At 47.9% G+C, this 26,924-nt stretch overlaps 1 protein-coding gene across 2 annotated transcripts in view; it reads right to left on the bottom strand.

Moving 5' to 3' along the window:
- The window catches only part of LIMS1 (LIM zinc finger domain containing 1), a 76,850-nt gene extending 50,576 nt beyond the window's left edge, over positions 1-26,274 (bottom strand). Inside the window, exon 1 of one of the 2 annotated variants that reach the window (XM_075136390.1) lies at positions 26,144-26,274. In XM_075136390.1, coding sequence (XP_074992491.1) covers positions 26,144-26,175 — 32 coding nt within the window. In that variant the 5' untranslated portion in view covers positions 26,176-26,274. Of the gene's footprint in view, positions 1-12,370; positions 12,589-26,143 lie in introns of those variants that run through there. The other variant, XM_075136399.1, reaches the window with a different exon arrangement.
- Positions 26,275-26,924: the final 650 nt, after the last annotated feature.

The following is a 26,924-nucleotide window of genomic DNA, read 5'->3' as shown; positions in this document are numbered from 1 at the left end:
CTGGAGATGGCTGAACACCTGCCTGCCGATGGGAAGCAGTGAATGAATTCCTTGTTCTGCTTTGCTTGCGTGCATGGCTTTTGCTTTACCTATTAAAGTGTCTTTATCTCAACCCACGAATTTTCTCACTTTTACCCTTCTGATTCTCTCCCCCATTCCACCGGAGGGGAGTGAGCGAGTGGCTGTGTGGTGCTCAGTTGCCGGCTGGGGTTAAACCACGACATCCTCCTATTTCACTTACAGAGACTACAGATGCATTAACTCATAACCAAAATAGATTTGCCATCCATGGACGCAACCCTGCTCCTAGATTTCAGTAACGCAGCACGCACCAGGCAGCGGCCGCTGCGCTCTTTCCAATCTTCTTCAAGTAGTTTGGCTTTAACAAGACCTCTCTGTTATCCTCCTCTGGTAGGACAACGGCTCTCAGACTTTTTCAGTAATGAATACACAGTCTCTTCAAAAAAATCTAGGTCGACCCTCCTTTGTATTTTACATATAACGTTTCCAAAACAAGATCTGTTTTTCTGCGCAAGCACATCATAAGACATGCTAAGTCTTTTCAATACATCCTACAAATGGCCCATCCCGTGGCCATTTGAATTCTCCTTCATCAGTACAACTCTTAGCACTTTGGGAAATTTCAACATCTTCATCGTGGACCCTCTCTTCAGCCTGCCAAGACCATTTTGAGTTCATCTCCTGTGCCCCGCAAGGCTCCTCCAAGTCAAGGACACTCACAAACTTCATAAGCCAACTTTCAGCTCCAGCGTCCAGGTCACTGATCCAGTTATTGAATGCAAGTGGGAAAGGAGGAACTCCTGCAAGGGGCTGGCAGGAAGGTCCTGGCAGGGGGGGTCCTGTTGGTGGCTCTGTGTCAGAAGAAGAATTCCTGCCCAAATGCTTCTTTTCAAGCAGCTGCGCACCTCCCTTCTTGCAATTTCACCTAGACTATTATTTCCAAACTGCTACGTGCTTCTCTTGAACAAGGCCAACAGCAGTGAAACCTAGTGCTGAATCCAAACTAATACGTCTTGCAAAGGGATGATGAAGGAATGGGAGGAGGTAGCAGCAGCGCTTCTGTGAATGCTCTAGGACAGCACCAAACCAGCGGCAAGAGAGGAGGGGTGGATACACAAAGGAAGAGAAGCCACAAGGCTTGTGTTCCAACAAAGTTAACCACAGTGGCTCTCATTCTAGAGCCTCTTTCTTTTGTTTGCTTATGAAATTTTGCTTATGAAATTACCTTTCTCTTGTTTACTTATGAAATTTTGTGTGAGCATCAGCCAATGCACTTTGTTTATTCTCTCCCTTCTGTTTACGAGGCATGCTCATCTGTCCCAGTTGGAAAATTGGCTGCTTTGAAATGATCTGTTCTTAGAAATCCACATTGCTTTTTTAATGCTGTACTACTCAGTGTTTATATATTGACTGTTAGCTGCATTCAGGGATCAAAGTTAGGCTGACTGGGCTTTAATTCTCCAGCAGCCTATTTTTGCCACCTTTTTCAACCGTAAATGCTGTGTTCACTCTTCTGCATGCCTTCTGGGGCCTCTTACATGAGCTCTGAAAAAGCATCTCTAATGAGCATTACAGCAGTCTCTGAACCATTCAGTACTACTGCTGGCACCGTGCGCATAGTATTACGCCAAAATATTACAGAAATTGTATCACACTGTGTTTGACATTAATGCTGAGAAAAGCATTCTTCCTCACCATTATTACTGCAGATTATTATCTTTAAGGATTCAACAGGAACAGTGACAGCCAGGGGAAAATAAACAAAATGCAAACTGGAAGCTTATGCCTGTGGAATGGTACAAAAGGCCCAAAAGATAAATTTCCTGTGAGAAATTATTCACACTTTTCAGCCTGGTTCTGGCTCCGTTCACCGCCAGGGCTTCATTAATAGTCTCCCCCGTCCCTGGGGTTACGTGAAAGGGGAAATGAGATAACGCCCAACCCGTCATTCCTACAGCGCGCCAGCCCTTTGAACAGCACTCAGCAGTCGCACTCTGACTAACACCATCGGTAGCCGCTTTCCTCCCAAACTCGCTGGCAGCGGATCAGGGATCTCCCTCCCAGGCGCGCTGACGCAGACCCGGGGCCAGCTGGCTGCCACTGGCCGCCCTGCCTCCCCCCGAGCCCCTGCCTCCCTCCGAGCTCCTGCCTCCCCCCGAGCCCCTGCCTCCCCCCGAGCCCCTGCCTCCCCCCGAGCCCCTGCCTCCCTCCAAGCCCTGCTGCGAGCCGGCACTCGCGCCTCCAATTCAAGAAATGCTTCCACTTCCAATAGGACCCTTTTTGTTCCCCACTGTCTCACCCATCAGGAGTCAGGGATATAAATTATTCCTTTCCCCTCTCCTCCCAGCAATACCAAATAACTTCGGATTGCTTGCCAGTGTCTCACCAGGGCACTGCAGGGGCTTGCCCCGCTCCCCAGCCTTTGCAAGAGGATGGCGGCAGCTCGGCTTGTGAAGAAAGCCAGTGCACACACGGCATCAGGGGACATTCGCTTTCTCTTTGAATCTCACAGCCACCTCACGGTTCTCTGGCTGAAGGGTCAGCCGAGATAACGCCTGTCTGGACTCGCCCGCCCGGTCAGGACCACGGAGCAGAAGAGAGAGTCGGGGCATAAACACCTGCCCCAACCTTAGCGAAAACTCAGAAAAACCTACTTGCTGCGAAGACTGGATTGCTTTCGAGAGTGGTTTGCTCAATGCCCAGATTAAGAAGCTGCACAGAATTACTTTATTTGTGGCAATCCTCCATGCAGCTACGAACTTCTGGGTTACTGATCGACTGTAGCATTAAAAAAAAAAAAATCAATAAAAAGGTTCACATTTAGTAACACCACTGGAGGCATAAATTTAGGCAGCAGCAGAGGGAGAAACAAGTTATTACATATCGGACCAGTGAAGATGAGCTCAGTGAAACAGCTTAATTGTTTGGAGGGGAAAATACAGTGAGTCACCCTTTAAAATTACAACTGTTCTCAATACAATCTCTCACAAGACTGCAAAGTACTTTAAAGACTCAGAAAGAGAATGCAGGCTCTCTGATTCAAATAGCCCACCTACAAATAACCGTTTTGATTATTAAACTTCATTCACATTATCTGCTGGGTCCCCGGTTTAAATAAATCTATGTTTCAACATGAAACTGCCTTGAAGTTTTTTATTATGTACTGGTTGGCATATTTGCATACTGCAGAAACAACAGAAATTATTACCACATATGTGTAGCACTGACGACTTCTGTGCTCACCGTTCACCCTCCCACCTCACCCACCCTGCCGCTTTCCTCTCCTGCCCTTCTCCCACACTATTTTGGGAGACAGAGAAAACGAAGAGTGCAAAGACTTGTGTAAGAATTCATCTTCTCCAAGCAGAGGGACTTCCTAACCAACTGGAAATACATGCAACGTTGCTTTCTGAAGGCCATAATAGTTTGAAGTACTTTTATTCTCGGGACAGCCCTTTCTAGTCCACATGTCTGTCTCGCACGTCAGTGCAGTAACCCTCAAGAACTCTTCAGGTCAACAGCACTGGGGTCATGCATCTGCAGAAATCATCCCAGCATCTCATCCAGCTCCTCTTCCATCACCTAGGCGGATTGCTGGGCCCTGCCCACCCTCCCATCCTTCCTCAGCACCCTCCTCCTCTCATCCACTGGCTTATCCAGGGACTTATTTTCCCTATCAGTGCTTTGACAGTAACGCAGCAGGAAGGTGCAGCATCACGTGCAGCAACAGAGAGGCAGGAGTGTGTGCTGCATGTTTAAGCTGGTAAGAAGCAAAAGGATACCCTTCGGAAGATAAAACCAAAAAAACTTATCTGTAATCATTCACCATTAAAGTCTTGTGTTTGACCTTACAAGCATAAAGTTTTGGCATAATTGCTACTGGCAATTGCAAAGAGTGCCAGAGTTTGTAGAGAGTCAGTACACATATTGCACATATCTTAAAGTTCTTGCAATTAATTCTGTTTTATGTGACAGTAGCTATGCAATAACTTTCCAAGCTGGCACCATCATTCGATTCTTCTCCCCGCCCAAAAAATGGGGACACCTTACAGCAAAGCAGGGCAGTCATATCTGCAGGATAACCTAAGGTACTACTCCATTCTGCTGGCTGTAACAAAAGCAATCATTAAGGGGAAACAAAAGTACTTTCATTATAGATCAAGTTCAATCATCCTGCTGCTTAGTACTGCATAATAAATTATAATGAATTAATTTAGCATCAATGCTTTTTTTCCCCCCCCCCCAATTCCACCAGTGGAATATTAAACACACTGTAACCCCAGAATTGTATTTCTCTTGCAGTTTTACCTGATTTTGCTTATTTTAGGCAGGAAGAGGGAGGTGTCAAGGCAGGGACCCATTCCCCAGATGACTAACCTCTTTACATATCAGTCCTCCGCTGGCTGCTTCCCTCAGGTGTACAGACCTGACTCTGGTGTTTGGGCATCTCCTGGTCCTTAAACTATTTGTCCTCAAGCACTCCTGTAAGACAGGGAGGTGGTGCGGGGCTCGGCTGGCAGCGTGGAGCTGGGACGGAGACAACGCCACTTATCAAGGGTCCAGGAGCGGGAGAGGGTGCGGCGCAGGGGACCAAATCCCGCTGTGGGCTTGCATCCTCACCTTGGACCACCTGGAGCCTGGACGTACGCTCTAGCAGAAAGGCTGCTTAGTTAAAATGAAAGGGAAAAAAACCAGAATAGTTTAACTCGAGCAAAAGGGAAGGACTTCAGGGCTCTCAAGCTCGTGAGCAAAGCGTTCATTAGCGGCACAGTCCCACCTCAGCTGGACTTGCAGCCTGTCTGCCAGCCGGGCTGGGGGGCTCTGGCTCTGAAAGCGCTGCTGGGTACACAGCTGGACAAGGGATGTCCATCTGTCCGTCTGTCCCACTCCTTTTCCCTACTCCTTGGCCTGAGTGTTTACACCAGGAGGTGCAAAGAGGAGCGAATCGCTTCCCCTGTGCCGGCTGCCCGCTTGGGCGCCCAGGCGGTGGCCATTAGCACGAACCCACGTTCGTCGCTCCAAACAAGGTGAAGTTGCGGGGTCACCTGGAGCTCGTACGGCTGCCGCCGGGAGCAGGACCCCGCTCCCGCTGCCGCGCCCCTCCAAAGCGCCTTGGCAAGCTCCCGATTTTTCGTTTTCGGAGAGGGCGGGGAAGCACTGCTCCGAGAGAAAAGGAGCGGCGGGACGGGAGGAATCTGGGCCCGGAGGCCCAGCGGGGCCCACCGGTTGGGATGCCACCTGAGTCGCCTCGCCTCCATGTTTGCTGCTCCCTGCCAGCCCTGCAAATTTCGGCACCACGCTCGCTCCCCTCCCCGCCTCAGTCACCCTGCTGCCCAGCTGTGCCCCTTCGCCTTTGCCCTCCCCTAACCAGCCTCGGTAAATAGAGCATCAGATACCAGGCGTTTCACTCTAGGGGAAGAAAACAGCTCTTTTGCCTGCACTGGGAAACCAACCAGCTCCCACTGGAATTGAAAGGAAGAGATCACGTGGATGCATTTCAATTAATTGCATTGGAGAGGCAGGCTGCAAGCACGCTTCCCCTTCAGCCAGACCCCTTCACTTACCTCTTCTCTGGGAGAAGGGGTGGTGTTCAGCTGAGTTACCTGGGGGATTAATTTCATTACACAGTGTCTAAAAGCTGGGAGAAGGCTGTACCTGTGGAGGGCTGAGTTTAGCAGAGCCATAATCAGGGGACAAATAAGGGGAAAAAAGAAAGAAATGATTTTCCATCTGCTAGAGCTGTGGCCTCCAAACTATTTTGATCATGTACCTCCATCAGTAAAAACTTTTGAGCGTGCACACCCAATGTATGCATATTTATTTATTTATAAATTATGTGCATGTACTACTGAAGTCCTAATATTTTCTTCCTGCAGCACAAAGCACCGTCCTGTGCACGCACCCCCGCTTTGGAGACCGCTGTGCCAGATAACATGGTGACAGTGGCCGCTTGGTGCCAGAAGCAGGACGCATATCGACAGCGAGCAGACAACTGCTGGAACCCAAGCGCTCAGTCTGATGCCAACTGAAGAGATTTACAGACAAGTGATGAAGCAGATAGGAAAAGAAGACTAGAATGGAGCAGCAGGAGGTCGTACCTTTGCATGCCCCCTATTCCCTTTTTTATTTCACCTAGTCTTCTCCGAAATGTTCATCCAAGCCCCCCCACAGCCTGCTCTCCCTGGCGGGGACTAAAATAAGTTTTACCTTTCTGCAGTTACACCTGCTCAGGAAGCCACCACAAGCAAAAATTCTGCTTGTGAGCTCTGCTAGGGGAAGGTTAATGGCAAAAATGAAGGGCACATGAACAGCCAGGGAAGTGCATTTGTTCACACATGAAGACTGCAGTGATTTAAGAGCTGTTTCAAATTGACTTGGATCCACTGGGATAACCATTCTTATTTGGATTTAAAGAAGATGATTTTTTAGGTTTAACTTTAAGGATGATCCCATCTCACCACTGATTCAAGAGGGATATGGATACATCAACTGTTGTCTGCTCCCTGGTATCGGCCCATCATGCAGGCTCTTATGCCAGTACCACCGCCAAATACTCCAGGGCAACTTTCAGGTAGCATACATCTCAGGAAGCAAAAAGAAAACAAAAAGAAACATAACCAAAAGAAAAACAGCACAAGGCTTCTTTGGAGCAAGAGGGTGTGGTATTTCTCAGAAATTTTTTCACTTAAAAGTAATTTTTAAAGCTGCTGTGGACACACACCCTTCATGAAAGAATGTGAAAAAGGAGCATTCACAGGGATCCTAGAAGCGATCTAAATACGGGTCGCATATGAAGTGTGTTATGCATATAAATAATCAAGTTCGATAAAGAATTACTATCACAGCGTACCCTTAACAAGCAGTTAAAAACAGAGGTCTAAAGTCAGTACTAATTTGCAGTGCTTTTTGGCAGGTCATTTGTGCTTCCTCTGACAACAGGCATTCCCATTTCTACTTCCATTTACTTGTAACTGCTATAAAAATAGCAAGTCATGAAGTTCAGTAGCACATCAAGTACTCAGCATATAAATAAATATAAATATTAACTTAACATCAGGTGTGAGGTAAGGTACAGGCCACTTTTATTTGTGGAAAATAGGGCAAATGTAGAAGAATAAGGGCAGTACCAGAACTCGTATTAGAATTATATGCTTATTTTCTCCCTTAATTCATTCCTTTACGATAAGTTACACATTTATAATAATGATAGGAATAGATGGGGAAAACATAAGCCCTAGAAGGAAATGTGCTTTAACCTGGGACTTCCATAAACACTCAAAACTTACGAAGAACTCATTTGAAAATACCGCTGCCATACAGCTCCAAAAAACCCTGATGTACTTCTTTCAGAATAACCATCACCACCCTAATTTGAACTTCAGATTTAGGAGAAGAGACCGAAATCCCCAGATGTTGTGCCTAACAAAAAGTAAACACTAATTTTGTGTACTAGATATTCCAATAATAGAAAGAAGTTACATCCAAAATTTACTTTCTTGCTTTCTAGCTAATACTGAGCTGCAAGGATGCCAAGTTATTTTGAACACAGCCCATCACAGAATTCATTCAGGACAGCAAAAAAGGGCCAGCCCAAGGTATCTTTATTTTACTACCATTTTTAAATCATGGCAATGCCAATAACATACAATTATCAATCCTGATGTATGAAAAGAGTACCAAATTGATTTTTTAAAAGTTACTTTGCCTGTCTCACAGACACCTTTTTTGGTAGCTCTGATCTGCTACTAAAAAATGAGGCATCAGTCCAAAGTAAAGAGTAAGCCTAAGGGAAAAAAAATAAAGGTCTTTGAATAATACTCAAAAAATTTTCCACTAGTTCTTTTGACAGAAAGAAAAAGAGGAAGAAAAGCATTTTCATCCGAAACCACACATGGAAAAACAATTTGGGTTCCCTCAACTTAAGGGGGAAAAAAAAAACGCAGAGGAAGTTTTTATTTAAAAAAAAAAAAAACAAACCACCCAAGACAAAACCGCGCTCGGCAGCTGGGAGCTGGGCCCTGGGAGTCCGCCTCCCCGCAGCACCTCCGGCGCGCCCCGCTCCCCGCCTCGCCCCGGGTACCACCCCATCGCTGTGGGGGGTTACAGCTCTGCCGTCCTGCCACCTGTGAGCAGGGGCAATCGGGAGAAAAGCGGAGGCTTTTTGTCATCTTTCATTCCCACGTCACTTCGAACATAAAACCCGGGAAGAGACAGCCGGCCAGACTGCGGCCGATGAAGCCCGCTACTTAATGCTGGCGTCTGCTACAACTAGAGATTTACGAGACACATTTTTGACTACTTTTTGTTTATGTAAGAGCTTCAAAATATACCGGGCAGTTACAGAAACCTGAAAAGACACTTCCCATCCTAAATGCTTAAAATGAAAACAAAGACAGGTGAAAAAAAAGAGAATTCAGTAAAAGATGTGATTTTGGGCATGTACACTCTTGATTTATTTAAAATCTTATCTTTCATGCTGGGCCCCTGGCTGCTCTTCTGAGTCACTTCAAGTTACTTAAACTTCTTGCAGTCCCTGCAGATGAAGCGGTTCAGATGGGATTTGGGCGAGCCCGTGCCAGGAGCCTTCTGCCACCCACGCAGGAGCAACTGCGGGCACGTTTTCCAGCAGCACCACCCTGGGAAGAGACACCCGCAGGAAGAGGGGACAATGGCGGCAACGAGCAGGGACAGCTCAGGTAGAAAAAGCTGGCGCAGTAACAGAGGACTTCAGACGACTGAGGGTGGGAGGGAGGGGAAGGCAATTGCCAGCCACAGCTGGTAAACGGGAAACAATGAAGTTTCATCCTGGAAAGCCCAACATCTCACCAAGTCCCAATATGTTCCAGATTTATTAGTGGTTAGCAGTAAATGCTTGAAAAGAAAGCACAAGAATTCCAGTAAATGGATTCAAGACAGTAATACAGCCAGAGAAGATGATATACACCAGTATTATACGGAATATATTATGTGAAATGGAAGCGAGACCAAGGGGAGCACCTTCAAAAAGATAGTTGGAGAAATACATCTGAACTTCTGCTGAAATGAATAAGAACGGCTTCAGATGCTCAGCAGTTCCAAAAATGGGAGTTGTAACCCAGTGCCTTCCTGGAATCATTACAGAAAAGCAGCTTTTTAAATTATCCAGATTTAAATTATCTTAAACTATCCTGTACCTAAAACTTGAAATTAAATCTGATTTCCACGAAGAACACGCTCAAAGTGGCCCAAAGTTCCTTTAAATTCTGGTCTCTCCATGTCCTGACTCTCAGCCTATAGATGCCAAAAGATATTAAAAATAAAAATAAAAAATAAATCAGCCCTCAGCTTTAACCACCAGTGCCAGGAACCATGGAACAGCAATTGGAAGTAAGAGGCAAAAGGGAAGAAAGACAAATGAAAATAAAACTTTCCTTGTGCTCAGATCAGCCATGGGATTTCCCGCTGAATTCCTTTCAGCTATGGAGACCTTCATTAATACGTTATTTGTACTTGGATAAAGTACAAGAGAAATGCATATTTTTAATAAAATCTTAAGAAAGGTACATAGGCCAGCCATGCCAAATAGCACAGACCTACCCAAAGGGAGGGATGAATGTCACTGCAGGGACTGTGCTACGCTACCCCTACCGTCACCCTCTGGACAGGAGCCGGAGGAGAACGACGTGCTTTTGGGTTCAGAGCAACACCCTCTACTGAAGGGGGGGAGGAGGCTGCTTTACCCTCAGGCCAGTGTTAATGTCTGCTTAGATTGCTCAAAGGCACCTTCCCAAATACAGAATAATCGGTCCAATCAACCTATAACTGAGGGTATGAAAACAAAGGGTTTGTAAAACAGACACCACTAAGGAACAACAGAGACTGTTTTTTCCCCCTAAGGCAGGAGATGGGTGCCAGTTCAAGAGCATCTCATTGCCGATGTTCTTACCAGCAAGACATATGGCAAAGCAAAGGCTTCCTTTGTTTGCTGCTTGTGTTTGTTTGCTTTTAAGCTCTCTTCTTCCCAAACAAACAACAACAAAAAAATCTGTATACCATTCCCAGCCCTGCTCTCTGACCTTCAGCAGGCTGCAATCTCCTCGAAATCGCAGTTCAGAGACACAGTTTATGCATAGCCCGTTTCACAGCTTCTCAGGCGGGATCAAACACGCTGCAGCAGTGTGGTGCTGAATACCAGTCCACTATAAACTATCCTACCCAGATCAGATTTTTTTTTTAAATATTGGCAGGTGACCTCTCCTGGTATAAAACCTACTAACATGAAGTTATCACCAGTCTTCCCACAGCTGGCATGAACTCCAGCAACCCTGCGCTGTGTGCTCTGCCCAATTCTACGCAGATACTCTTAGCGCCTGTGTCTGGCCACATTTGTCCCACTGAGCAGCATCGTACACAGGTGTAAGCCCAGCGCTAAGTTACACTTATCTTACACATAATGTATGTCCCTAAACATCACCAGCAATTTTTGCTTTCAGAAACTGGGATAGGAATCAGAGTTGCTTATAGCATAAATGAAATCTGCCAGTACTGTGAACTGGAATAAAACATATCTACAAATGCTAGCCTGTACTTTTATGGCAACATTTCAAATGTCAAGGCCACGCACAACATGCTCTAGAAATTTAGAAGTCTGGATTCCCACCTGGACGACCCATCGGAGAGCATCACCATTATAACCCTTCCTCAGAAAAAGATTTAGAGGACAGATAACTTGTAATATATATGAAGCTAGGCATTCCAATTACTGGGCAAAGCCCAAGTTTTTAAACCTCTCAAGTAGACACCACTTTTTTGCAGTCAGTCATCTTCCACTCTTCGGGAGTGCTTGGGGTGAGGCCGAGCAAGATCTGGCACCCCTCCAGAAGAGCAGCGAGGAGCTCCTGGATTTCCACCCAACCCTCTGACCAGCGATGCAGGTGAAACACTGACCAGCGTATGGACTGCAAGCCTGTCAAGTCACTTTTCGGAAGATCCTTTCCTCCGCTGCTCCCACAGCTAATCCTTGCCACCACCACACCTGCGAGCCTGGACCCACCACTGCCACTTTCGAGGCAGCAGGACCCCGAGCTGAGAGCAGAGACCAGGATGGACCGAGGCACTTCACTGCCCTGCTCCTGCTGAAGACTGCATGGCCACAAAACAAGCCTGGGGGAAGGAGACCTTTCTAAAAATCCCCTTGCAGCAGAGACATCCTCCTCATTTTATTGGCTTTTAGCAATCCATGTAATCAAAGCGCTCCCTCTCCCATCCCCTCGCTTTTTGGGGATGCTACGATGGGAGTACTGCAGAGAGGAAGCAAAAGTAGTCCAAGCATCTGTTTAATACCACATTTGGTTGCCACCGTTGCTGCTAGGGCGGCGAATCTTCTGTTCTAACATTGCCTTGCAACTATCCGCTTCAGAAGTTGGCTTTTCCACACGGATTTATAAAGTAGATAATAACAGGTAGCTGTGAGCAGCCTGACCTGGTGCTCAGCATTCAGCAGAAATCACCAGCATAAATAAATTAGGAACATAAACGCAATGCAACACACACACAGATTATGGTTTCAGCAACTTAATGGATAAATCATTGCAGCTGTCCAGAATCAGATCTGGTTGACGGGGGAGTGGAGGAGGAACAGAAATCTTGTTTTTACCATTAAATCCCAATGTGCTGCTCTTAATGTCATTGAAAAGTACTGGCATAATGCGAAGTAACACAAGAAATGTTGAGCAAGCAGTCCAAATAAAACAGACACCTTAGAAACCACAGTGAATTAGACATTATAAGTGTTATCTTCATGTTCTTTCCTTCCTTCCTTCCTCCTTATCCTTCTTCAGTACCCAAGTGCCTCCCTACAGGCGTCTCAGAGCCCTGCTGCTTGTGGGATGCACCATAAGTGATTAAAATCCCCTTGGTCAAGCTGGTGCATAAATGCCGTCTTCCCTGCTGCTGTTTTAATGATGTACATCATTCACTAAGCACTGCTACAAGGCGCAGCACCTCTCCCCCGCCTTCCCTTTCGCGAAGGGGAGTTCTGGCTTTGTCAAAATTTAACTACTGCAAAATGCCGCCAGTCCATGGCACAGGCAGCCGCTCCTCAGACCGGACCCACGTGTGCCCAGGAGATCACCTGGACCCTACCTCAGCTGTGAGAGGCAGTGACAGGCCCTCCCAGCTCACCAGCAGCCCCACAGCCCGGTGAGTCCCATGGGCTCCAACCCCACACACCTGCAGTAGCAGCTCCACTGCAAACCCAAACCTCGGCTCCCTTTCACAAAGGCAACACGCTTGCTGTAAAATTCACTCCCCAGAGCTCATCCGAGGATCCATTAAGGCTCCCACGAACGGGCACCTCCTTCTTGCTTACCAATCCGTAACTGTTGCGTTTGCACCGAAGCCGAAAGAACGACGCGCAGGACATCAGCCAAGTGGCTACCGGGCTAAAAACGTAAATTGAATTATATCAGTTAGCACTACACTGGGTTAATACACAACTTTTTAACACTCCGCTGTGTAAGACTGAAACTGAACTGTCATTTGGGCGCCGACCTTCTGAGCAAGTAGACCTGCACTGACTCGCTTTTCGTAGCCTGCAGGTCCGGACTTTCGTTTTCTCTCTCACATTTACATTTGCATGACGGTTTGCCAAACTATGCGAACCCAATTATGGCAACGAAAGGGCGTTGCCAAGATCTGTTGAAAAACGCTGTAAATAAAACTATAGGGTCATGTAGTGCAACAGTCACTTTTTAATTAAATTCAGGTCTTTTGTATGAAGGAAAAAAAAAAGCTGAAACAGCCTTATTTACTAGTTACTGGTATAAAATCCAACCTACAACATCTTCAACTGAAGGCATTTATCTGCGGGCACAGGGATGTGACACTGGGCAGGCATGCCGTACCCATTTATCTAACAGGCAGCTGCTCTTCTTTAAGTATGAGAAATGATAGATCAGGAAAATATCCTTCCAAGCTGTAACTGTTACGAGACTGACCTTGCTGTACCATCCGGACAAAACCAACTCAAAACAGCAACAGTTTCATCTCTACATCTGAGACACAGAAGCAAGCTTTCAAAAACAACAGAATTATTTTCCAAGTATTAGCAGGTGTTTTGTCTTATTTGGCCATTGATGTTCCACTTACGGACCCTTAAGTCTAAACCAAGCCCCATTAAACACAATAACGGAATTTCAATTGGCTTTGAGGAGAATTGGGAAAGACTTGCTGTAATCCATCAGCACTGAATGAGTTAATCACAGTAACCTCTAGCATTTGCACGTTATCAGAAACGTTAAACAACAAGTGATAAAACACACAGCTTGAGGTATTTCTGTGTTCCCAACAACATGCAGAAAATAATAAAATATTATCTTAAACTGGTGCAGAATTCTCTATTTACATGCATGCAGTCTTGTGGAATTGTCACAGAGCTCCACTGATCTATTTTTATTGAAGTTAATGATATACCCCCTGCAGATTTGACAGGAACTTTATTCTGAGTAAGGGAAAATCGCCTGTATTTCTGACAGGTAATAATTTCAACCTTTGTTATAGAAGCTGGCAAAAAGATAAATCAGGACAACCATTTTTTAATCAAAACTACTTTTTTTTTTTGTTTTGGGGAGTTTATTTTCTCCATTAAAAATTCAGTTCCTGTCTAGACTACAACACTCTCATCTGACTGAAAAGCTATTAACATGACAACAGCAAGTGGGATGTCACAGTAAAACCTCAGGGCTTGTTCACAGACAGTTTTGCACCAGGACAAATTGATATCTGTTCCCAACAAGCATGCCCCAAATCTTCCAAATATAGGAGTCAGGGAAGAAAAAACTGACGTTTTTAGAGTTAAAAATAAAAAAAGAAATAAAAAGGAGCGGGGGGGAGGGGAATATTCTTAAAACCTGTTCCTCAGGTATTTCCATATCGCTGTCAAGCAGCAAAAAAGGAAGTAACCCCCACATTTTAAAACACCTCTGCAAAAGCTGCTCTATTTAAAAAAATGCTAAAGGCAGCCGGTGGTCCATCTCATTTCCCTCTTGACATGGCAATGCAGACAAACCCTTTCTGAATCACGCTCCTCCAATTTTGAGAGGTGGATACATTTCTTCCCCTGCAGAAGACACTTCTGTATTCTTAGAAAACGCTCCTGTATTCCTGGAAAAAAAATGTGGGGCAATTCAATCTTCATCCTCCCTGGGTTGCTGGCCTCACCTCCCGAAAGATACAGCCAGAGGGGGGATGCAGACAGCGGCTCTGCAGAGAGAGCTCAAGAGAAGCAAGTAGTAGCACGTTGGCCAGCGAGCTAGAAATGACCTCAGTTTGGCTCTTCATAACTACCGAATAAGCAAACAATTCCTGACTTCAGCTGCAGTTTCTTCTCTTCTCCCCCCCGTACAGAAGTTATTAGTGCAATTGATTCATAGCGTGGCCTCGTGCCTGCCTGCTGAAGAGGAAGAGAAAGCCACCGCTGTGGTTCGGGTTGGTGAAGCACTGAGGGTGTCCTCTGTAAAAGCACACGTTTGTTAGCACAGAAAATGCATATTTACAGAAGCAAAGCAACAGGATACACCAGAGCTGTTAGAAAATTAAACATCCTAGCATGCCACAACAAGGTAATGTAAGATGATAAGGTACATTAGGAAAAAAAATTCTTCCGGTGCTGAGAAAAGACAGGAGAGGTGGCATCACCACTGGTGAGGTTGCCAGGAGGGTACCCACACCCACGCCACCGGGCAGGCTGCCGGCCGCTGCCTCGTGTTTGGATGTTCCCAGAGGCTGCCACTGTTTCTCTCAACTCCTTTCTTACTTACACGGAGCAAATTTTGCATTTCAGTGCATGAAGCCCACTAGGATAGGCCTGGTGGGAGGGTCTGGAGATCCCAGCTGTAACTTCTATCGCTCACCGAGCAGCCATTTTGCACGCCTCCCCCAGCTGCGCCGGGCCACGCCACCGGCTTCTCTTCGGGTACGGGCAGCACCACCCTGCCGAGGGGCAGCTGCAACTTTCCAGCATCCAGGGGGAAAAATGCCAGCAATGACAATTTGTGAAGGCAACAGGCAGAACGGGGGCACCCCTTGCCACAGTGCTTTTGGTGCCATACCATCACCCACCGAGGTTTTAAAATGTTAGCAATTCTTGTTGATGCATTTCTTGCTTCGGAAGGAAGACTTCAGTAGAGGCATCCTGTGTTTGTTTATATACCTGACCAGGCAATTGCTAGTAATATTTTGGAGACAACATCCTATTGCAACACCTGCTTGTACACAATGAACAGAGTTATGGAATAATTTATGGCAGAAACACTTAAAAAAAAAAAAAAAAGAAACAAAACTACATTTTCTCCTGCCACTCTTTTACCTGTTTGGTTGGTTTAAATGCTTCACGTGCCATGACATAGGTATCTCTTACGAAAGCTTTTAAAGAGAATACAGTAGCACAGATGCAGTTTAACACTCACGCGAGCCATGGACAATGACGGTGAACCCAGGCCCTGTTACTGGGGACGCGTGACGCGCCAGCTCCATGCACTTGAGCTCTTGGCTCCAAGGAAATGAAAATCTAAACTCGTAACTTGACCTGAGTGAACTCAGGAATTTAACTCAAGTGCTTGTGTGATTGGGACTATATTGTCTTCAGACTAAATAAACTAATCCAATTATTTTTACTTAGATACATTTCACTGTTTATGAATTTCCGAAAAACAAGTATGTCCTTTCTGTAAATTTTTAATGTTCACTTTAAGATAAGAATATTTAAGACAAATATTATGAGCTCCTTGTCCTCCCTGATTTCCTTAGTATCATAAGGAAAAAAGCAAATGAAACAAACTTTTCAGTAAATCCAATTCTGTTAACATCCTTGCAACATTTCCGCTCAAGCACTAATGAAAATTCACACTACAATCTGAAATATTAGATATTGATGGCACAGACACTTTTTTGGGGCTTTCTGAACTTTATATCAACACGAACTTTAGATGAACTTTAGACATTTCCGTAGAATGCAGAACAATGTATTTTTAGTGTGGTGAACTAAGAATTTCCTTCTATTTCAGGTAGACCCTGCCTCTCTCTTGCATCCCCAAGACCAGCTACAGGAACATTATTATTTAAACCATGAACACAGAGTGGATAACTTCGTTTTTCCAAGTTTGATGGAAAACCTTTTGAACTGGAACTGCTCATTCTGCACACGCTTTCATGAAAAGGGATTAATGATGTGTTAGAAAATCTGGACACAGCAGTTTTTCATTATATTGTCCCCCCACTGTGGCAGGGAGAACTGGTAAACATCCGTAATGCAAACCAAACAAGGAGCATTACTCAACACAGGAGAGAAAAATCCTCCACTTAACATTAGTACTATCAACATCCTTCATGCCTACACGGGTGGGACACCAGAAGAAAGCTTTCAGTGGCATGGTTCCTCCTCCGGCAGGATGGAGCCCTTCTCCTCCCAGAAGACCTCCCAACGCCACGTTGCCACCACCCAACTCATCCAAGTGATGGCTGTGACGGCTGTGGTGGCTCTGCTGGGCACACAGGGGCTGACAACCCAGCATCTTCCTCACCATTTCCCTCCTGCGGACTCCGGCGCTTATTTTTGTACGTGCATGGACGTAACGCTGCTGCACATTTTAAACTGCATTTATGGACTTAACAGAAAATCCATTATGTCAATCAAACCAGTACACAGCTACTCAGCCACAGGTTATCAAAATCATCAGGTAAAAATGACTAAACCAATTTTACCTCAAATGACACAAAATGCTCATTTTGTAATTCTGCCTACCTGGGGAATCTGTCCATGCTGAAACTGCTCTGAAAAGACATCGATATCATGCAAGAGAATTAAACTCCTTGAAGGTCTCTCTTAAATACAGGTTCACAAAGCTATTTATAAATTAATAAATAGCCCAAGGCGAGCAGAAAGCTTTCTCATGAAACCTGAGCAATAACACAATATTACTGTTCCTGGATCCCCTGCCATTTTATCATGTTCCAGTAATTTTCCCAAGGGTAATGGCAAGGATCCTCTTAACTGTACTGTTTACCCATCTCTGCATGGTAATAATAAAAATATTGATTTTCACATTTGTGACTCAGATTCAATTCGACACAAGAAATCCAAATCATTTCCCCCTTGCAGTGTATCAGCTAAGCAATCGCAAGCACAAAGAGCTTCACCCACCTCAAAATGAAGCAGCGTCGTTAATACGTGACACTTAAAATAGCACTTCATTTTCTCTGTACTTTTCAAAACGAAGCCCTGGTCCAGCAGCACATTTAATGCAGGCTGGGGAAGGGATGGGTCCGAAGAGCCGCATCTGCTGGGTGAGGTTTGCCGAGGGGACAGCGAGGAGCGTCCTGCCTTCCCTTGAGAACAGCGCTGGGATCTGTACCGACCCACCTGGAGCCAGCGCATCGAACACCCCCCACCGCCGAAAACCCTCAGGCCCTCTGCGGGTGCCAGGGAGAGGTCAGGGCGACCGTTCCCATCCTGCATGCGACGATAAGGAAAATGCGGCTTTCAGTCTTAGACAAAGATTGGAAACTCTGACCTTTGGGCTTACACCGTACGTAGCCACCAGCAATATTTTATCCCTCCCTCCTCACCTGGCTGCGAAGCTATGGCACAACTCACCCCCCGCCGCCCCGGCCGCACTCCAAAGCTAAACTCAGCCCGGCGACCGGAGGGCTTTGTGCCGCCGCCTGAAGACATCCAGCTCCCAGCGTGGCATCAAGCAGGGTTGAGCGACGCCATTTCGCAGGGGAAGTCATGGGATGCCCGGGGAGAAGGGGAGCCTTTTCTCTTTGAAAAAAGAGGAATTGTAACTGCTGGAGATGTCAGCAGAGGGGGACTCATCCCAGGGCTGCGAGCCCATCCGCTTCCCCCAGAGACTGTCCTGGCTCTACGGGTTTCTTTTATTTTTTTTTTTAAAATGTGAACCTGAAACAGTTCTTCAGTGTTTGAATGAGCAGGAAATCACCCAAAAGAATAAGCCCCACCGGCCTTCAGGTTATTCCAAACAATTAACAATAAGCTGTTGTTCTTTGATATAATTATAGAAATCACACTTCTTTGACGCATGATGGCAAACAAGCATGCTGAAGGGGCAAGAGGAGGTAATTTTTTTCCAGGATGTAAGTACTTTTCTAAATAACACCTGCCCTGAGGACCATATTTATACAACTATTTCAACAAGCAAGACTTTAGAAAGTCCACTATAATCCACCGACGAGAAAAGATCAAAGAAACTAACAGGAAGGCCAGGTTGCAATCAAAATATTTGATCAGTGAGAGGTTTCTTATCCGAGCCATAAACTCGAGGGCATTTCAGTGGGAGCTGCGGGAGGAGAAGCCGCCGTGAACACCCGGAAGCGGATGGAGCCCCTCGGGGGAACCTTCCCCCCGTGCCCCGCCGCCATCCCGCCATCCCTCCCGCAGGGGACACCGCTGGCGCCCACCGTCCCCGGCCTCTCGTCATTTTCGGTGCAGCTACGTTAAACAACCAAGGCAGGAAATTTTATTCCTTCTCCTAAATCCCACCACCTCCCCCGCCGAAGTTAAATATTTGGCCTTCAGTTAAACTAAATGGAGGGTTTTTTTTTTCCTTTCAAACGAAGTCTCACGATCCCCGTGTGACCCTGGTGGGAGGACAGAGGGAGGCAGCGAGACCCCGCCGTGCACCCTGAGCGCTGCCAGAGCCCACAGAGTGTCGGCTCAAGGAAGGGCAGAGATGGGTATAATGAGCTTTTAATTACTTCCTTTTCCTTTTTTTTCTTTTTAAAGAACAAGAGAAGAGCTACTGGGATTTTCCTTCTCACAGGTTTTTTTTTTAAAATCCATACTTGGCAAACATTAGAGAGCTACATATTTGGATGCAACTCACATCAAACAACTGCTTCGATAGTTTAATTTTTGAAAAAAATAGCAAATTCTCACTTTCTTTAAAGGTTTTACTTTTACTTGTTTGTATATTCCCTAGGTTATCAGCACATTTCCCTTGGCTTTTCTGACAGCAATATACATATCCTTGTAACCAGAGAAGTATGGGAAACTCTGGAAACACTCGACTGTGTACAAACATTTAAAGCTCAGATACCCTAATAGAAAACAAGTACCTCTCCGAAACAAACATCTCCAGATGTTTCAACATATTTTTATATAGAGAGAGATATACATAAGATGTGACTCAGGCACGGAAAGCCAAAAGAATGTTCTCATTTCCTGAGGCTGGCTAACAAAAAGGAAAAAATGTGAATGAAGGAACAAAGATTTCAGAGATCAGCTCTTTCTTAACAGCAGCAGCCTTAAAATGATCCACTTTGATTCCTTTCTCATACAGTCAGAATATTGCCTTTCTCTTGCAACTGCATTTACTTACCAAAGGAAAAAAACTTTGTTTTCTGGGATGTTTAAAAGTACTACAGAAATGTCACATTCGAGAGGTTCCTGCCCTTCTCCTTTCAGCCCCGGTGAAGCTCACCGACGGCTCCCATCAAACCCCCTTTCCCACAGCAGCTTGCCTTGTCTCCCGGGACTTGAGGAGAACAAGCGAGCAGCCATGCGCGCCGTGGCTGGCCCACGGTTGTGTCTCTATGCGGTGGGACTTAGCCGGTAAGACCTCACGGGCACAGCTCTTGCTCCATTTTTTTTCTCGACAGTACAAGCAGGTATAAACAGCACCCAGTTCCTCTGGGACCTGAAAGCAATGGGTGAAGCAAGCCCCCGGGCACCTTCAGATCATGAAGTCGTGTCATGCCAACAAATATCAGGTAGATTTAAACAGGCATTGATGTGTCACTATTCTCCGTGCCCTTTCTAACCATAACCTTACGTGCCACGGGAACGGGACACGGGGTCTCCTTCCTCCAGATCCTCTGAAGGTGAATTTCTGGAAACTAGTTCTGTGACAACCATGACAAAACCACTGCCAGGGTGGTTTCCCTTCAGGCAGGGCTGTAGGAGGGGACAGCAAGCTGCAGAAAGAACATATTTAAATGCGCTTTCAACAGCAGCAAGCAAAATTACCCAGGCGATCCTCCTTGAACAACCTGCAGGCAGGTGATCCCTCTTCCAGTGCAACGGAGCACGGACGTGCCCCTTCCTGACATCACACCCGAGACAGCCGCAGGTTGTCCCCAGCCCCAACCCACACCAACAAACACTGCTCCCTCCTTCTTTAGATCCCCAGCACCTCCTCACAGGACCCCACCTTTAAGACCACTCTCCGGGACACAGCTACACGACCCAGGCACAAATCCATGCTTCTGCCGAAACAGGTACTTCCACCTTTCCCACGTCCCTTCCTCTCCGACATCACCGCCACTCACAAGATCAAGGAATCGATCCAGATCGAGACAAACTCAGTTTTAAATCTATATATCTAGCAATCTCTCTTGCCATGGGTTTTCAGCTGGCTCAGTTCCCCGATGCTGGCATGAGAGATGTTGGGGGACGGGAGTGTGCGGGTCACCCCGGTCAGCTGCAACGCAACCACATGCTTAATTAAAACGTCTCTGTAATCGCCGCCTGCGGGAAGAGCAGCTGCCCTGGCACGGCCCAGGGACGGTCTGTCCGGCTTCATGACACTGGCCAGAGCTGGGTCTGGGAGACGACTGCTGAGTGAATTTCAGCCCACTTACCAGCAGACCCTGGCAAAAATAAATTACTTAATCCAGCACAAATGTTGGTCTCTCTGCCACAAAGCTCAAGTCTGGCCTGCTACCAACGCAGTTCAGAAGCGCACAGTGTTCATCTGCAAAGCTACAAACTGAAATACGTGCCTATTTGCAAGCGTTTCCTCACGACGGAGGATTCACCAAAACCGGAGGGTTTTGCAAGCGGAGGCTGCTGTGCTGATTCAGCCCTGAATCCGCAGGGGCCGCCTTCCCCCGACACCGCCGGCTGGCAGCCTGTGCCACCCTGCCTGCCAAGCTGTATTTTTCATTCCCAAATCGGAGGTGGAGCGTGCCAGGAGACACCGAGGGAGGACTCGGGGATGCTGCGGCTCCAAAGACGAGAGGCTGACAGCCGGTCCCTCGCCCTCACCCCAGCAGGGATGGCCAAGCCCCTGCAAAGAGTCCTTGCAAAGCATCGAGGCCCCCTTTCCCCCTCCCAGGGAGGATTCAAAACTATTTCTCTGTGCGGTTTTCTCTCCCCACATCAATCCCACAGCTGTGGCACGTCAGCGTGGGGTCTGGACAGGAGCCACTCTGCCATGTCGTTGCCTCCCAAATAGTTGCTGGCGTTAACTGCATTGCTTTGCTGTGGTCTTTCTCAGTGCCCCCAACTACACTAAAACAATGTATTAATACAGAAAACCCTTATAACTCTGAGCGCAGCAGCTTCCCCGTACTGCTCAGGCCACCCAGGAAACGTTCATAAAATCATTACATTGCCTGAGTTTCTCACATTATCCATAGTGATTCCCCATCCATGATGTGAGCAATAAACCCCAAGGTTTTAACTCTACTGTTCCTACCAGTTTAGGTTTTACTCAATCGAAAGCCCATCCACCAGTGTGTTCTCAGTTCTTCTTTAATGCAAGCAGTGATTGAAACAACCTTAAATGCACCAGCTGACTTAGGATTCACCTCCTTCCCAAATTCTGTAGAAGTGGCTGGTGGGTTTTTTAATGAGTTAAAAGTGATGAAAAAAAAGATGATCAGAGCTGGAAGTCAAGGACTTCTGATTTAAAATATAAGGAAAAGCAATTAACATGAAAAATACAGAGCGTAACACCTCATCCTGGGTGCTGGCCTTGTTGTAACAGTATTTTTCACACATCCTAGGATACTCCAGACCATGCCATTTTTGCCCAGGAACGTGGTTTCACACTGCAGACAAGAGGTCTGCTTTGCCCGTAAATAGTTTGTCACTGGGCACACTATCAGCTCCTGCCCTCTGGACCTCACCAATGGTCTCCAGGCGCTGGGTCAAATTCATCAAACTGTTTCACCCAAAGGGTCATCGAGGTACACAAAACCAACCAAGGAAATTACAGTATCTTGACGGTTTTTTTGCTTAAAAAAACGATATGTATGCATTTTCACAAAGATTCAGACACTTCAGGGAGGGAAATGCTTGAAGTAATTGCGAAGGAGTGTCCTAATTTGAAGAAAAGTATTAACCCCAGGGCACAGTCCCCTGCTATGTTTTCTCTAATTGTCAAATTGAATTAGGACCTTCCCGTCCTTCTTCCACCCTTTCTGCCTCAACACCAGCCTTTCTGCACAAGCTGTAAGGGTGACGTGCACTGTGACACATCACTGAAACAACAAGCGCAGCAGACCACATACGCGGCTGCTTGATTCATGCTATGGATGCTTATACAAGGGAAGGCTTTGGCTATCAAAACGTGACTGTCAGTTTGATTTTCCTTGTCATTAGCACTTGCCATCATGGAAAGACCTGACGTAAGTAACTTCCCCACGAACTGTCAAGCTGCTTTTAGCACAGCTAATAGTTAAAGCGTCCCTATATTGAAAAGTAATAAGAGACTGCATTATGCTATGGAGTGAAAAACCGGGCTTTGGAGGAGAACAAAACACAGATGAATCAGGATGTCTAACCTAACACACTTAGCACAAAGCCACAATTGCTGGAGCTGAAAAGCCTGCCTTAAGTGCTTCAATAATAAATATTTTATTGCGATTTGAAAAATAATTTGTTAACTATGCAAACCATCCTCGTATATTGCGGGCCATTAATGGTTCCCCTGCAGTAACTGTATGGAGCCAGTTCTAAGAGAAAAACCTGCGGGTTACAAATGAGATTTAACCGCAGCATCACATTTACCTTCTTATTTATGGAGTCCTCTATCAAAGCCAGTAACACTAAGTGCCCAGTTTTGAGCTTCACAGTCTACAGTGGACCAAGAGCTGTAAATCCAATGAGTCTATGCTAGTTTTTCAAATGTTTTGAAAAGAGGAGCTTGCTTTGTTCGGTATTCTACTGCATGCTGCCCTGTATTTATTGCTACAAAGTAAAACGTAGCTTGCGCTATAAAACTACAAAAGCTTAAGATAATAACGGTTCTGAACCGCAAGCCAATGTTTTTCTCTGCATAAGAAACTTATTCCAACAATAACATGTCAAGAAGAGTTCAGCACAACCAGCCTAAAAGCTGCCCACCAAACTCAGCTGCAATCCCCTCTGCCCCCCTAAAAAAAACCCAACTCATGCACTCTCAACCCAAACGTTGAAACCCAAATCGCTCCCCAGCCTCATCTCAGCTACAGGGCGAACCGCACGTCCCTGCCTGCCCAAATCCCTCTCCTCCGGGCCAGAGTCTGACCTCCCAACCTGACGGGGAGCGCGACGGCCATGCCCTGGGTGACGGGCGTTCAGGTTACAGCACCAGCCTGCAAGTTCCTTTCATTGCAAAACAAAAGCCACGGCAGCAACTGGAGTTCAAAAAGCCTCTATAAAGTGGAGAAGAAAAAAAAAAAGTTAAAAAGAAGAGTATTTCAGAGGACAGTAATGAACCCCATGTGCATACCTGCTGAACAGATGTCTGCTCCTCTTCCGTGTACCAAATCTGGAGAGAGACCTCAAGTCATTCTTTCCTTTTTTGTTTTCTTCCCCAAAACTTAGATTATTTTTACTCCCTAAATCAGAGCAAAAAGTCAAGATCCAAAATCCCTTAGGAGTTTCAGCCTGCAGAAGCCTTTAAGACCACCTTATATTTTGTTAAAAAGTGGTTTTGAATGAAACATTTGCATTTTTAGTGTTTTTTTCCCCAAAGAATCGAAACAAGAAAATGCACCAATTTTTAATCTCCTCCCTTCGCATTTTACCAAATGGAAATGCATCTCACACAAACCTTGCCCTTTCGATTTATTTTGACCTCAGCGGACCGGAATCATCTAAAGAAAACCCCCTCAGCCAGAAGTTCTCAACCGGCTCCCCCGAAGGAGCTGAGCCCCAGCCTCTCCCCGCTGTGCCGCCCTGCCACGCGAGCAGCGCTCCCCGCCCCGGCCGGCGGCTCCCTCGAGCCAACTGCACCGCACCTTCACCTCCTTAACCACAGCACAGCCCCTTGTCCTCCATATGATAATTCACCCCAAAAAACGGGGAGAAAAGAGGCACGGAAGGCACCGGCCAATTTAGGCAAGGGGCCCCACGTCCAGCCCTTGCTGGGCGAGCAGTTCATCTTCAGAGCGCATCAGCAGCGGTGGGACGCCCGGTTGACTCTCTCAGCCGCGGGAGGATTTGCTCGGCCAGGAGGCGGCAGGGCTTGTCCCCGCTGGCAGGGAAGGATGCTCGAGCCACCAGCCGTACCCTGGGATGGGCGCTCCGCCGCCACCGCTTCCCTGGATGTGCCGGCCACCCGCTTGCCCGCTGCGGGATGCACCGTGTGCGTTTTGCGCTGAAGAAGCTCCCCCCAGACAGCTTTGAGTGAGGTGGGCTCCCAGAGCCCTCTGCCTACTTCATCTCAGCAAGTTTCTGCAAGCGTAGGCTCTAGCCTAACTTTGTCCCAAAATTTCTCGCTGTGCCAGGGGTGTAGCCTAGTTCATATCCTGGGAAGCGTGTACCAGCAGGGCAGCTGGCCCGCTCCCTGACAACTTCAGCAGAACAGATGCCAAATATGTAATTGCTCTATTTACCCGGAGAGGCAGGCTCCACACCGGAGCTGAAGCACCTGTGCGGGGCTGAACAACGCGTAGATCCTTGCAGTCGCAAGAGACTGACGCTCGCAGCACGAATACTGATGACTCGGCCACTTTCGGGAATGCAGAAAGAAGCCTGGCCTGGAAGCACCCATCACCCGCTAGGAAAGCAAGCGGCTTTTGGAACAACTGAAGAAAAACCAGTTACCTTCATACACATGGACATCTGAATCACGTTACCTTCTTTTTCTCGGCACGGGGCTGCTCAGCAGCTAGAGCTAAAGCTGGTCAAGGCTGGTGAGATCCTGCCGCCCTCTCCTCCCTTGCCCCGAGGGCATCGGGGTGCTGCACGCGGGAGCAGAGCCGGCTCAGGAGCCCACCCCGCCGCGCGCCCGCACAGGGTGCCACCACAGTAGCCCCGACTCGGCTTGACTTTGCTACTGCCACAGCTTTTCTCCAAAGGTGTGGTGCAGAGCTGGAGGAATTTGCAGTAGAAACCAGGCGCGGGAAAGAAAAGGTGGTCTTTAGCCAGGCTAAAAAGTTTGTGTGCACCAGCAGCTGTCCTGAACCTGCAGCCCAGCCATGGCACTGGGTAAAAAATCACTCTTTTCCCTTTCTTCAACCCCAGGTTTTGACATATTAGCACAACACTTGCCAAGTGCTTTAATTTGGGATATTTCTTCCGAAGAAACAACTGCAAGGGGTGAGGCTTTGAAACGCCAGGCGATTAGTAGCACAGCCTTTGCTTTCCGTAAGCCATCCCCATTAACCTTTCCCTAAGATATGACTACTCAGTAATTGTGGGATATGCATAAAACTACAAGAATCTCACCACATAAATACCCGAGGTTATTTAGTACCACACTTTTAAAACAATAACTTCCCTCGGGAAAGGATGCCTTTTAATGCGAAGGGCATTAAACCACGCTCACGCTCCGTTCAGTATGTGTTATTCTTAAGTTTTGTGTATTATTTCCAGTTTCCTGCAATGAGGACGCAGGAGCCACCCCGCTGCTGCTTGTGTGAACGTAACCCCGGAGGGATGGCACAAGGGCGACGGAACCTCCACCGTGCCCGCTGCTGCCGTCCCCGGCTCCGCACGCCGGCGGGGCTGCCGGCGGGAAGGGGAAAGTTCCCCCGCCAAGCGCGAACTCCGCGGGGCGAGGACGAGGCACACCTGCACGGCTGCAAACCCCCAGCCCCGACACCAGCCCGCCCACGGGACCGTCCCACCGCGTTTCCCATCCGCCGGACCCCGGGGGCGCCGCGGCCGCCGCCGCCGCCGCCCTCCGCCCCGCACGGCGCGGCCCCGCCGCCGCCCGCCTCCCGACCGGCGCCCGGCGGAGCGGGGGCGGGGGGCGCCTTCCACGGGGCACCGGGGGGGTGCTTAAGCAAGCGGATGGCAGCCGGTGACAGCGGCCCGGCCGCGCCGAGACAAAGCGCCGCCCTCGGCAGCCGCCCGCCGCGGGAGGCGGGACGGGACGGGACGGGGCGGGCGGCCCCGCGCCTCTCCTACCTGTTACAGGTCATCCCCGCCGCCGCCAGCATCCCGCCGGCGGCCGCTGCCCGCCGCTCCCGCAGAGCGCCCGCCGCCGCCGCCGGGAGGAGCCACGCCGGGCGGCGGTAATGGCGCTGGGCGGCCGCACCGCCGCCACCCGCCCGCCGCTGCCGCTCCCGCCGCCGGGGGGCGCGCTCCCACCGCGCCGCCGCCGGGCCCGGCGCCGCGAGCCGCAGGCAGGCCCCGCCCCGCCCCCCGCCCCGCCCCCGGGCAGCGCGTGGCCGGCTGCCTCCTGGCCCTCGGCCCCCCCCCCCCCCCAGCCCGTTGTAGGATAGAAAGTCCCCGCCAAATTTCGGGGGCGCAGGTCCCGCTGCCGACCGCAGTTACTTCCCCACGGGCCGGCGGGGGGGGGGAGTTAAGTCAGGGCGAGTCCCAGGAGTGGGGTTATTTGCCCCTTTTGTCCGCCCTTCGGGAAAGGCAGGCGGCTGGGGGGCCGGCGGCGGCCGGAGAGCCCTGCAGGGTTGCGTGAGGTAGGTGCTGGAGAGCCCCTCTCGCTGTGTTTTTTTCCAGAACAGAAAATTGCCGTCAAAACAATTGCAAATATTTTTACTATTTCTTACATGTGGTTGCGTAGTACGGTATTATTTCTAGCAAGAGAGCTATCGCCTCACCTTAAGGCGCCAAATACGTTCAGGTGAGTATTTACTGGAGCAAGATTCCATTTTTAATCAACATATTTAAAAATTTAGCAGTACTAATAAGGAATCGCATGGGAAAAGGCCAGCATCTCGCTCAGGTT

This window comes from Calonectris borealis, chromosome 1 (genome assembly GCF_964195595.1).
Source record: "Calonectris borealis chromosome 1, bCalBor7.hap1.2, whole genome shotgun sequence".
NCBI classification, from domain to species: Eukaryota; Metazoa; Chordata; class Aves; order Procellariiformes; family Procellariidae; genus Calonectris; species Calonectris borealis.
Note: the sequence above shows the minus strand (reverse complement) of the source record. Positions and strands in the feature narration are given on the sequence as shown.